The sequence below is a fragment of the Miscanthus floridulus genome, chromosome 5 (assembly GCF_019320115.1).
Source record: "Miscanthus floridulus cultivar M001 chromosome 5, ASM1932011v1, whole genome shotgun sequence".
Classification (NCBI taxonomy): domain Eukaryota; kingdom Viridiplantae; phylum Streptophyta; class Magnoliopsida; order Poales; family Poaceae; genus Miscanthus; species Miscanthus floridulus.
This window is the reverse complement of record NC_089584.1, coordinates 126742923-126756277: the sequence shown is the minus strand read 5'-3', so window position 1 is coordinate 126756277 and position 13355 is coordinate 126742923. Positions and strand designations below refer to the sequence as shown.

Below are 13355 nucleotides of genomic sequence, written 5' to 3'. Positions count from 1 at the left end.
GAACAACCGGCTGGGGACGCTCGCTCGGTGAGGATCCAAGAAATCAGGCAGAGTAGATAAGGTAAGGCGCTCGAGTCAACCGTAATACCGAGGACCGTACCCTGCACACCTACAGGACAGTACTATTAGGTCATGTCAAGAAGGGTACTTTATAACCTTCCAGAGATGTCAGAACATAAATAGTGTTGTGGGCGAAGACATTTGTCCTACAGTATGGTAGACGCCGACATTTGTCGTACCAGAAGAACACGATGGAGCCTGCCACAGGCACCTGGGCGTCAATAGTATTGTGGGCGCCGATAAACCATCTTGTATCCGACGGCGTGGGCAACAAGACTAGGTAGCGCACACACTCTCTCTCATATAAGGTCGTCCCCTTCATCTATAAAAGGGGATGCGTCCTCTTCCAATAGGGACTATTCAGACGACAACAACACACGAACAACAGACGGATCATTCTGACTCACTCTCAGCTAGCTTTAGACTTTCCAAAGCTACATAGAGCATATGCTCGAACACTTAGCGCACGTTGGAGCTCCCGTCACTCTTGGCCCTTCAGTCCAGAGTCTGACCGGACCTCTGACACCCCCATCTTATTCCCACTCGTTTGTAACCCCACAGCAAACTTCGAGCACCTGGGCTCAGGAATAAAGTCATCGAACGACTCAAAGTGGACGTAGGGCACGTTGCCTGAACTAGTATAAACCCTGTGTCATTGACTGTTAGGCCATGTCCGATCACAACGTAGGACAAAACGATAAATATTTACTAGTTGGTCACTTTTCGCACCGACAATAAGAGTATCACTTCTCTTTTTCAGATGTTGAATTCCAGTTGAAAATTTAAACTTCATGCGAAGTACCTAATTTGGTTGAAACGTTCAGTCTTTTTTTATAAAAAAATCCCGAGTCATCAAAACTACCCCGCCTTTTTTCTCTCTTGAAATAAAAAAACATCGTGCCTATATGGTAAGAGCATCTCTAAGAGATTAGTCAAAAAAGACTAGTTAAATTTACTGATTTAGCTACTCTCTAAAATAGATTTGATAAAAAATACTAGAATACTCCAACAGACTTTGTAAGAGATGGCTAGAAGTAGGTTATCCAAAAGTAGAGAGCAAATAAGTTAAGATGAAAAACTACTAAATTTAAAGAGTCATTTACATAGTGTTGAAGGCTTGTTTCTTTTAATAATAACTAAATTTATCTTTAGAAAACAATTTGGCTAATCTATTAGAGATGCTCGTTTGCTCGGTAAACAGAGGAGTATCATATATTCTTCCTTCGGTCGATCGGATAAACATGGCGTTCCGAAAAGGCGATAACAAATCTAGAACAACTAAAATTGGTGGACATCAGCATCAAGTCCTGGTGGGCTAGCGTTTACATCCAAACATCACTAATATTTGCATAAGATACCGTTCGCGTCACGGCAGAAGAGGTCTGCCACTCATCATCATGTAAATAAGAAAAAATGAAACGTTTCCCTGTGACTTAAAATTCCGAACACACAGTTATAAACTTTACAGACGAACTAGTATAGTCACAATGAGTTGGCCACCAATATTGTTACCTTGATGGGGATTTGCATAAAAAGTTAGAAACTATGCAATGTGTAGGACATCAATATTTCCAGGTGATTTACAGAACAGAACGCAACTTGCGACTGAAAAGGGAACAATCAATTTATCGGTAAGGCCAATTGTAAACTTAAGCTAGCAAAGCTGATCCAAATTTAACCTATCACACAAAAGGCCTGCCAGTACATGAACATTAGTCACATCAGACAGAGCAGCATTTAAAAAGAATAAGCACAAGGACAACTATTTATTTGAATTGTCAAAAAAACAGTAAAATATCTTGTATGCCTTTCTTCCAGCCTCGGCATATGAATGGCCAAATACATCTTTTCCATTCATAAGTGGTAAGGGCCAGTCATGTTGATAAAATTTGAAGCTAAAAGTACGCGGGAAAATCTACATTTCTATCTTTTTTGTTAGCAACTATAATCTGCATCTCCGTTGGAGTAACTGTACGATGAACCTGCCCTCTACAATATTGCTGTAAACTTACAAAATCTCCTTCCACAAGGCTGGCAATCTCAACGTCGACTGCACTCATGCGCTAGGAAGAAGTCTAGCGGTCTAACAAAATGCTGTGTATCAGGGAAAGCCAATCTTGCCCACGAAATTTGACACCTGTGCTCCAAAATTTTCTTTGTAAGAAATGAACCAATCTCTTTACGTGCTGAACTACACATGCATCAATCTTCGTCATCTGCTAGCAGAGCAAATGAAAATGGCTTGAACTTATAACCATCCCCGTGATAGAACTTGTTCATGAACTCAACCCAGTGCAGACGCAGTGCATGCAGGAAGGCACTCAGTGTTTCCATCATGAGCAATATGAAGGCAGTAGCAAAAGCAAAAACTATAAGCCCCGCTAACTTCACGATAAGACTGTCATACCTATGAACAACATAGTAAGCAATCTTAGTATGTGATCATCAAATTTTGCTCATCATGCAAGTACAAAGGAAAAGTGTCCGAAGGTTATATATATTGAAATGGCTGCGGAGTTTGTCAGAGTAGCAGCAAGTGCTTACCCCCAGGCAAGTAACAGCAGCTTCTCATAGAAAACTGTTGACAGCTCTGAATGCGCCAAGCTGAAACCAACAATCAATACACAGAAGTGAGGAGTTGAAACGGGGGAAGTTAAAACTAGCAGCAACCAGCAAAACATCACAATTCACAAGAGGCAAACCTCAGAGCCCAAAGTCGAAGATAAGATGCAGTATTTGAAACTGCGCCAAGTACAAACTCAATGGAATGTATCATTTGATGCACAAAAACTTCGCTGAAATTGAAATCATCATGACGTGCTCGGGCGGAATCAGGTTCAGAATCTGGATCCATTTCAGATGTCCCTAGGAAGCGATAGGTGTGACCTTGAAATCTCTGCATCCATGTATACAAAATTAGTTATTTTCTCCTTGCCTACTTAACATAAAAAGGAATTTGAATTTGTTTCTAATAAACATTGATCATTTACATAGATTTGTTGAGAAATTTTGAGGCTGCACTAAGTAAAAGGATCATGGTTAAAGAGAACTTAGTACAGAAAATTGCCTACATTTTCCAAATCACAATACCTCCTTATGAAGTTTCTTCAGGATAAAAGGTTTTGGGAAGAGCATCCATGGAACAGCGACCAAAGCCAGAAGTAACAACAATATCTGAAAGGAAAAAGCAGATAAGTTGGCACACCAAGGATGTTGGAAATACAGAGTATTACTTTTCTTTTTCAGAAGGATGCACTTAATTGAACCTGAAGTTCCTTTTGGCCCCAAAACAGTTGATTTTCTCCAAGATCTCCAGCAGGATCAAGGAACATATATATCATCACATGATAAAGATCAGCTTGAGAGCCCGTGCACCACTTGATAAGAATCAGGAGTGCTAAGTAACCAAAAAGGCTATTCAGGAAAATCATCTGTGGTATGAATTGATACCTGAAGAATGTGCACAGTTAGAGCACTGCAATTTCTCTCTATTTGGCTGTCTCAGAAGAGAAGATACAAAGGAATATACACCACCTTATGTCAAGGGCATTTCCATGAAATCGTGCATCAAAATAACTTAATACAATCCCCAGGTTCATCTGGGCAACACCCATTAGTATAGACATCTTCATTTTTAATGAGTTCAGAAAGGGTAGCTCAGACCGACTTCCACGCCAGCTTGGGTCCACCCCAAAAGGATAGGGGTCACGGACTTTGATGAGACCAGTAGTATGTGCATCACTGAAGCAAAAGTTAGGTGTTAAATCTTGGCGGAGAAACATTCAGTGCATGGCTATCTGACATTAAAGTGAGTTACATGTAAAAATTGATTCCTTGACCTACTGTTGCTATATGTTAATAGAGGAGGTCAAACATTACATTAACTACCAGCCATTCAGAAAAGGAACAAACAAACGGATGAAGGTCTATAGACCATCAACAAAAAATGGCTACAACCAAGCAAAAAGTATGGCTCTCGGGACCACATACTTCACTATAGACAATGCACTAAGAAATTCACTGTCACAATTTGAGTAGTAGGTGCACATAATTTTAAGTCGAAACTTAAAAGGCTTTTGTATGATCAATGAGCGACAGCGCATGTCCCTAATATTTTATGCACATCTCTTTGATAGTAGTGCAAAAGATTAAGGTATAGACTTTCTGTAATTTGACATATTTATTGCATAGACTGTATAGCGACTTTAGGGCCTGTTTAGATACAAGGGCTAATTGCTAGCTATCTAAAAATTAGACAAAAGTAGCTCTAGTGCATCCAAACGTGAGGGCTAATAGGTGGGCTAATTTTTTGGCTATTTTTTAGCCCCAACTAGTAACTAGCCATGTGTATCCAAACAGGCCCTTAGCAGTGTAAGCCTGAAAAGTGAAAAGGGGGAAATGCACTTGCTCTCTCATGTAGCAAATTGAAGATATAGTGATAGTGATTATTACCAAATTAAGATACTGTGACCAAATAAAGCAGGGATTTCGCCGGCAACCAGAAAAACAGAATAACTAACAAATAATTGTTCTTACATGGGATTTTAATTGATATTATGATTCCTCCAGCATTTTACAAAATTCAGAGAACAATTATCTCATTAAAACTTAAACACATTGAAGAGTAGGCACACCTGCAGCTTTTGTCCCGGCATTCATATGCAGATTTGCCAAATATATGGAATGGAACTGAGAAGAACTCATTGTATATAAGGCCACAGTATATTGAGAATATTGCCATCAGAAGAATAACATATCGTCCGCCGAATGCCAACTCCATAAAGCTGCCAAGCTTCTGAAATAAGTTATGAACCAAAGGTTACTGGAAGAGATTAAGTGTGCTTGCGCAGACATTGTGAAATAAATGGCAAGATGCAAAGTTCAAATTAAGGCTCCTGAAGCTACACTAAAAGCAAGAGATAGCTTCCAAACAGTTTCATACTTATAAAGGAAAACTTTTGAAAGCACATATATTTTTTTTCAAACATGCAGGAGAGCTGTGTATCTTTATATTAAGAATTAAGAAGAAATAAAAGGGCAACAGAGCCCTTCACAGAACCATACCAAGATTTATGTCCCTTTTGAATCCCCTATAGTTTTTTCTTCTTCTAGAACTACTCAAGAGATCTGCGTGTCATTTCATTAAGATAGAAGAATACAAGACGAGCTGGATTAGAAAGAAACCCAGCTCGCCGAACAAAACAACACCACACCCACCCACCCTAACTGAGAAGGAAAGGTTGGGGGTGGTTCTATACAAGACCAGTACCTGAACAACAAAACTACCCTAGAAATTAGGCAATTCACAAACTGCACTCGTCTCCTATGATTTGATGCTCCAGCCATGCACCACAAACTGCACTCATCTCCTATGATTTGCAGGAGTGTATGGATACTAGGCAAGGCTCCTTCAAACACACAAGAATTAGGTGCTTCCAGGATTCCCAGGATACGAGAACGATGGGATAATTTAATCCTTTCCGCATCTCCTTTGGGACTCCCCTAACAGCTTTTCTGCACCAGTTTGAGAAGAGGACATCTGTGGTAGTGGGAGCCACAGCAGATAAGTTCAGATGCTGCAAAATCAAGAACCACGCCTGCCGAGTGAAAAAACAGGAGATTAACAGGTGCTGGACTGGATCGTCTCATCTTCCTAGTCACAGAAGGGGCAGGCATCCTGGTGCGGCAGACCCGCTTAACTAAGCGATCGGCAGTCCAACAGCGGTTCTTGAAGGCCAAGCAAATGAAAAACTTGCAGCAAAGAGGAGCCCACCTCTTCCAAATTTTCTTCCAAGGAGAGAATTTAATTGAACCCGTGAAGAAAGCAACATAGGATGATTTGCTTCTACAAGAACCTGACTGGGTAAGCTTCAAACAGTGCCTATCCTGGACATCTTGTTGGGAATAAGGCCATCAACTTGATCCCATAACAGCAAATACTCAGTGAGGACCTGCACTGTCTAGGCCCCATTGATGTCGGCCACCCAACTGTTTTCCAGGGCCTGAGTAACAGTCCGATTCGTGACAACCCTCTTTGGGATCAACTTGATCAGGTTGGGAGCAATTTCAGCAACTGTCCTGCCACTCAACCAGCGGTCTGCCCAAAAGTGAATTGTTTCACCATTCCCCACCATTGATTCAAAATCTGGATTCTAAATAGATTTTAGAATCCGGATTCTAGATATAAAGAATCTCTACTTATTTGGATCCTAGATTTTATATTGAGATAATACTTATTTTGAAGTATTATTATCTCTATAATACCCTTAAACATTTTTTACCTGATATGGCTGTGAATTGGCACCAAGTACAAAACAAACAGGCATGCAATGCATGTGTTCCATCGATCGTAGTGAGAAGAATCCAGTATTATCTAGCTTTCCACGGATTCTTACGTTGGATTTTTTTTTTTTACCCTGCGTTATCCCTCCCGTTTGGCTGTTACTTAGATTCTTTTTATCGGATTTCGATAATCCAAGAAGGATTCGAACAGGGCTGAAACACACAAGCATCACCGGAGCCAAAGGACCCAGAAAAACTCTTCACTGGGTTTCTTGCATGCAGATGTGTTTCACTTGATTCCATTTACATTACAAGAGTGATTTTCCAAACTTGTACGCAAATATATCACGGCTAATTACTAAATGGGTTATCTGCCTTTCTGAACAGGTCCTGTGACATAACAGGTTTCTCTTTTGCCTCTAACTCTATCAGAATGAAGTATAATACGTTCAAAAAATGGTAAGGAGTGGATTGTTTAAGAATATTCTTTAGGTGCTAAAATTCCTTCGTGATATTTAATACAGTATAACACAATACATGATTTGTTTCTAATGGCCATGCTAAAGGAAGAAAGAAAAGAATCAAGTTCAGCACCATTTACCTGAGAGGAAAGTCTCTTCTCGCGAAGTATAAGAACCAAAGCTCCTAGTAATAGACATATTCCATGACCCCAATCTCCAAACATAACAGCAAAAAGAAATGGGAACGTCACAACAGAATATACAGCCGGATTAGCTTCTTGATATCGAGCAACGCTGCAACAAAACAAAATCATGATCACAATCAACTCACTATGCAAGGTTCACGATAAACCTATCGGACAAAGCATCTCTTCCATAAGAAAATGGTAAAAAAAGATTGAATATAAGGAACATTCCCAGGCAAAGGTAGTCACATAAAACACACATCCGATGATTCAAGGGATCCCACAATCCAAATAACCACAAAGGTTTCAAGAACACTGAACACACAACAGCCTCAATGACTTAAATGTTAAAACAACACAGGAAAAAATTTTTGCCCTGGACAAAGTAGCTAGCGTTACTCCAGCTAATTTATTTGATAGCATTTAGTGATAATTATAAGCACTAAGCAACTACCAAAAAGGCCGAGGTATATAATAGAAAAAAATCATCCATCATGCAGAGTTTTGCAACTATGCACATACCCATATGCATCAACAATTTCCTGGAAAGCATTGGTAAACTTATCAGTTCGGAAATATGTAGGTGGTGATTCAATAGTGTCCATCTCATGAAATATTGTTCCAACTTGTGAATTGCTGTGAAGTGTGGCACGCTGCAAACAATCCTTGATCTGAAATGCAAGTTGGAAAGTAAGAAACATCTTCTGAAACTTCTGTTCTGTAAAAAAAATGAATGATCATAATGATTCAAATTAAATGTATTGTTTTTTACCTGAGATTTAGCAAATATTGGATACCATCCTTCTCCAACAAGGCACTTCTTTGTCACGTCAAAGTTCAACATGTTGAGTGTGTCGTATACAGCTTTCTCCTTTTTAACCTAAAAGGAATACAAAAAACTTATGGTTCATAACTGCCAGTACTAGCAAGAAAAAAGTCCACATAGCATATGATTTTAGGTGTGAAAAAGTTGCAGAAATAGAAAATGATAAATTGGTATTTACTTTATTACCATGATTGTCCACCTCCACAATTGTGATCCTATTGACTCAAGAGCTTTGTTTCTGTGCTGGATTCCAGCATCCAAAGTAACTTCCAGGTCAGAGAGACGAGCCGAAACCTGGCAGAAACCATATATTGTAAGTTACTATCATCAAAGCCTCAAGAACACTCTAGTGATATAGCAATATATAGAATCAATCAATCAAATCACATGTTGCATTTCAAAGTAAGCAAATGACCTAACAAAATAGTGTGCCAAACAGGGAAATTAATACCTCATTGAAAATTTGTCTCTGCTTGACCATTTCCTCAGGAACAGGGTAGCAACTTGCTCCAAATGAATCACAAATCTTAAGTATCTTTGCTTTTGCTTGTTCCCCAGAAAAGAAAACTACAAAAACAGTTTTCTCTACCTGTCAAAATGTTAACATATTATTCAGAATCTTTTAAGGTACGAAATGAACTAAGTTGGTTTTCTGAACTAGAGTATTGCATTTATTTTAGCTGACGTAAATGAAAATTGAAAACAGAGTCCAAATAATGTGATCAGTAAATATTCTGAAGCAAATTTAGCAAAATCTTTAACTCAATGTACACAGGAATTAGCAAGGGCAAACCATGATGATCAGACCTCTTCACCAGATATGGGATCAGTTACAGGTTCCCCTGCAGGTGCCTGATTGAATAACATGTTTCCTCTTGTAGCTCGAAAAAGCATCCGCTCAAAAGCAAGTGCCTTCGACTTTAATATTATTCCACTAACAAATCTCACTCCAGAATTTCCATGTGCTCCTTGATGCACTCCCTGGGAACACTTCTGTTTATAATGGTGGAACAGGCAATGGAATAGTGTTAACATTATGGATCAGGGCTAAAATAAGACCTGTTCGAGCAAATAGGCATTTCCCTCGTCTACTCCATTGTCATATATGTTTTCATCTAGCTCACGCTCAGCTGAAAGCTGCATGGTTGTGAGAGAAGCAAGGATGCCACCTGCCTGCAAGATGTTGTTTGAGAAAACATGGGAATGGCAAAGAAGAACAAAATACTATTTAAACCAAATATGATATTTTACTGGAAATGGCTAACTACAGAAGGCGATTGTGCTTGCCAAGCAATGTTGCAGGTCATAATGTAACAAAAATCACCTAACATTAACTACAATATAATTTCTTGCATGTTTTATTTTCCATAAGAAAATTCACTAGGTGTATCATTGAAGTCAAAAGAGATATTTATCTTTCATTGGACATACATAAGAAAACACATGGATCGGTAATTTCAATCAAGTCACAAGAATGAGATACAACCTTTGACAAGACCAGCTTGAATTCAAGAAGCTCATTGTATGTCTGTTGTAGCTTGTCACTATTTGTATTCATCTCAAGCAGTTCATGCTCATGTTCACCCAATCTTGCCTGGAGAACCAATAAAAGCAAGTTTTTATTCTCACTCAAGCAAGCTATTTGTTTTCACTTAAAACAGCAACCTTCGAAAGAAAAAGCGTAGAAAACTTTCTATTATAGGAAAGATGAGTAATGCACCTCTAGCTCCTCCAGATCAATATCTGGTTCAAGTGCAGGTCGAACAGAAGATCTTAAACCTGCCCTGTTGATCTGATCACTGAAAAATCTTAGTTTGCGTGACATTTCTGCACATCGCTTTACCTGCAAGGGAATTAAGGTACGTTTGTCAACATAATAAAAAATGTTAGTGAGACCAGTGATTTTAAATATTGGCGTTGGTATACCAAGAACATAAAATAAAGAAAGCAACAGCCCAAACACAATAAGTTTTAGTACCGGCCACTTCATCATCATATTGTTTCTGTATTGTGCTATTTTTTTTTACAAAAAAGGATGTAGAGCCTGGTTATGATTTTCTATCATCTGCCATACTGTATTCGATGTTATGAGCAAATTTCAACTGGTAACTTGATTGGCAATACAGTACTCATGATATCAAATACCATAATGCAATGAATATATTTACCCTTTTTCTCAAAAAAAAATACACTGCATATTTATTTACCAAAATTCTTGTTTCCCAGTTGCTTCCAACAACTTTAGGAAACAAAGAAAGTTCAGAGTATTAATCTTAACCATTTGATAGATTGACTCGGTTTGATTCTGTGTGTTCTCTGTAATTATTTTTATGAGAACAGGAACATTCATTATTCATAGTGTGAAAGTGAAACACCCAATCCGTAAGGCTTTACCGGAGAACTGAACTATATAATTTCTGTATTTCAACTTTTTTTTTGGTGGGGGGGGGGGGGGGGGGGGGGGGGTCATGCCCGGAAGGTCAACCACAGAAGCAATCTTCTTAATAAGACAGGTTATGGAGCGGTTTAGAGAGCAGAAGAAGGACCTCCACTTGGTTTTCATTTTGACTTGGAGAAGGCTTATGGCAAGATACCAAGAAATGTTATGTGGTGGTCTTTGGACAAACATAAAGTCCCATCAAAGTACGTGACCCTCATCAAGGACATGTACAACAATGTTGTGACTAGTGTTCGAACAAACGATGGTAATACAGATTACTTCCCGATTAAAATTGGACTTCATCAAGGGTCATCCTTAAACCCGTATCTCTTTGCCTTGGTAATGGATGAAGTTACCAGGAACATACAAGGGGATATCCCTTTGTGTATGTTGTTCGCTGATGATGTAGTGTTAGTGGACGAAAGTCAGGCGGGAGTAAATAGGAAACTAGAGTTATGGCGGTAGACCCTTGAGTCTAAAGGTTTTAGATTGAGCAGAACTAAAACCGAATACATGAGATGCGACTTTGGCGGAGTTGTACAGGAGGAGGGAGATGTGAATCTAGAAGGACAAGTAGTGCCTAAGAAGGATACCTTTCGGTATCTAGGATCGACGCTACAGAGGGATGGAGATATTGATGCGGACGTTAGCCATAGAATCAAAGCCATAGATCGGCTATGTTGTATGGAGCAGAATGTTGGCCCACAAAGATTCGACATGTTCAACAACTGAGTGTTGCAGAAATGCGTATGTTGCGATGGATTTGCGGTCACACAAGAATGGACCGAGTTCGGAACGATGATATACGTGATAGCCTAGAGGTAGCACCAATTGAAGAAAAGCTTGTCCAACATCGGTTGAGGTGGTTTGGCCATTTCCAAAGGAGACCTCCAGAGGCACCAGTGCATTGTGGAGTCCTAAGCCAAGCTAATAATATGAGGGGAGGTAGAGGAAGACCGAAATTGACATGGGGGGAGGCAATAAAAAGAGATTTGAAAGCTTGGGATATACCTAAAGATCTATGTTTGAATAGGAGTACTTGAAAAACAGCTATTGAAGTGCCTAAACCGTGACTTGGAGATCTTGGTGGGTTTCAACTTTAGCCTACCCCAACTTACTTGGGACTGAAAGGCTATGTTGTTGACTTGTTGTTGGGGGGGGGGGGGGGGGGGGGGGGCGACAAACTTAGCTGATGTTGCCTATTTTTCAGAAGCAGAAAAACTACCAAGAACAAAGCTATTGGTAATCTTTTTGTTTAAACTTTCTTGTGTTCCATTTAAATTCCAGCAAATGAAAAGAAAAATCCCTAAAATGTTTATCGCAGTGCAATTTCCTTGAAGTGATATATCTTATCGAAATTTTAAAAACTAGTCATCTCACTGCACATTGGATTAGTCCTAGCAACACAAGGTACTATCTGGGTATTACATAACTGTAACTGTAACACCCAAGTAAAGATCCTGTTTAACAAATAGAATAAATAAGTGACGAATAAAACCAAATAAAACATGGTTTCCAAATCCATGTCTAAGATAAGGCATTTGTGTAATGAAAAAAGGTGTTGCAAACTAAGATGATCAGCACAAAAATGAATTGACGAATAGGGAAAAATGGAATACCTGGTTGACAAATATACGCTGGAAAGGACTCTTATCCTCGTTCAACTGCACAAGATAAGAAAAGTGATCAGCAAAATTCATACTATAACAGTCAACACAAAGAGAAACATATCCTCAAAATGAACGTATGCGCTAACCCCCCACCCCCAAAAAAAACAATGGTGACAGCATACACGGCAATAAAGTGTTGGAGTTGGACGATGACATCACAAGAGAACAAGGTAAAAAAAAAATAGTGCCTCTGTCTTCATATATGGTCCCTAGCTCAAAACAAATATAGGCTTCCCCATGCGACCCGTCTCCCCCCCATTTAATCAAACGTCAAGTGAAGAAAAAATAACAAGGAAAACAATAGGTTTTGAAACCAACCATCCTTACCAATTTACCTTCAAACAACGTTACAACAAACTGGCAATAACATGTGATGCCTCAGAATAAAATCAAACATAATGATAATGAGTCGGTATATAAAAAGCATATAAAACTAAGAGAGTAAACTGACAATGACATGCCAGTGATTAAACAGCTAGTCTCAAAATGACAAAACGTCATTACTCATTTCATTGAACCAATTTTTCAATCTGACTTGCTACATTTGCTTAAAAGCAGAAGACTATGTGTAACGGTATAAGTAAAAAAGAGTTTACCTTAACTCTATAATAATGTGTTCGCACAGACTGTTCAACACAGATAGGTACTGTGAATATAATCAAGCAAAGCTAAAGCACAGTGATCCAATTCCGGCTCTACTACATGGCTAAATTAACCCATTCACGTGAGCCATTCCCGTGAACCTGAGGCCTCATTGAGACTCCTGGGTTTGTTCCTCTGATCTAACACAACCTCCCACACCAGCCGATCAGCGTGGCCGCCCAAGCCAGCTCAAACGTGAAACGCGCGCCAAACGGGGATCGAATGACACCGGAGATCAAACACTAGCTCTCCAATCCGACCACGTCCTAGAGCTAGATCCAACAGAGCGCAGAGCGTGACGCGCGCGAGCGGGGCCGGGAGAGAGATCACGACTCTAGAGGCAGGATTTAGGTAGATCCGGGCGAGAAGGCCAGAGGCGGTGAGGTAGCAGGGAGCGGCGACAGAGAGGAAGGGGCACTCACGTCCTTGAACTGGAGTAGGCCGAGCTCGCCGAGGTAGGTGACGGCGAGGCGCGAGCTCTCGGCGGGCATGATGAGCTGCACGAAGCACATCTTCTCGGACCGCATGTGGTCCATCGGAGGCAGCCGGTCGAACACCCCCATCCCGCCCGCCCGCCGGAGCGGAGCGCGGCCTCCCGAAGCTTCCAGAAGGCGTCGCTAGCGCGAGGAGGAGGACGACGCGGTGCGGTGGCCGGTGGTCGGGGTGGCGCCTCAGATCTGAGGGGGCGCAGGCCTAATTCTATTTTCCACTCTGTTCTGCCGAGTGCGCAACTACCATGACCCATCAGTGACGGAGGGAGGAAGCGGCTCGGACGGGAGGCGCGCAGTC

The 13355-nt window shown here is 40.3% G+C and overlaps 1 protein-coding gene across 2 annotated transcripts; it reads right to left on the bottom strand.

Moving 5' to 3' along the window:
- Positions 1–1807: 1807 nt before the first annotated feature.
- On the bottom strand, positions 1808–13306 carry LOC136453500 (V-type proton ATPase subunit a1-like). Of its 2 annotated transcripts, XM_066454064.1 has the most exons (18): positions 12989–13306; positions 11874–11918; positions 9535–9657; positions 9301–9408; positions 8874–8987; positions 8622–8795; positions 8266–8403; positions 8001–8108; positions 7761–7868; positions 7511–7659; positions 6944–7097; positions 4695–4855; positions 3595–3801; positions 3327–3510; positions 3151–3234; positions 2763–2956; positions 2605–2664; positions 1808–2467 (listed from the first exon to the last, which is right to left on the bottom strand). In XM_066454064.1, exons 1-18 carry the CDS (start codon positions 13127–13129, stop codon positions 2263–2265), a joined length of 2457 nt encoding a protein of 818 aa, XP_066310161.1. In that variant the 5' UTR covers positions 13130–13306; the 3' UTR covers positions 1808–2262. The 2 variants fall into 2 exon arrangements, with proteins under 2 accessions (XP_066310161.1, XP_066310162.1); XM_066454065.1 differs by lacking the exons at positions 9535–9657; positions 11874–11918; positions 12989–13306 and having other exon boundaries at positions 8874–8983; positions 9301–9379.
- Positions 13307–13355: the final 49 nt, after the last annotated feature.

Coding starts and splice junctions, on each gene's coding strand:
- LOC136453500 (XM_066454064.1), bottom strand. CDS start 13,129: ATGGGGGTGTTCGACCGGCTGCCTCCGATGGACCACATGCGGTCCGAG. Junction 8,988..9,300: donor TCAAGCTGGTCTTGTCAAAG/GTTGTATCTCAT, acceptor AACATCTTGCAG/GCAGGTGGCATCCTTGCTTC. Junction 8,796..8,873: donor ATGCCTATTTGCTCGAACAG/GTCTTATTTTAG, acceptor AAGTGTTCCCAG/GGAGTGCATCAAGGAGCACA.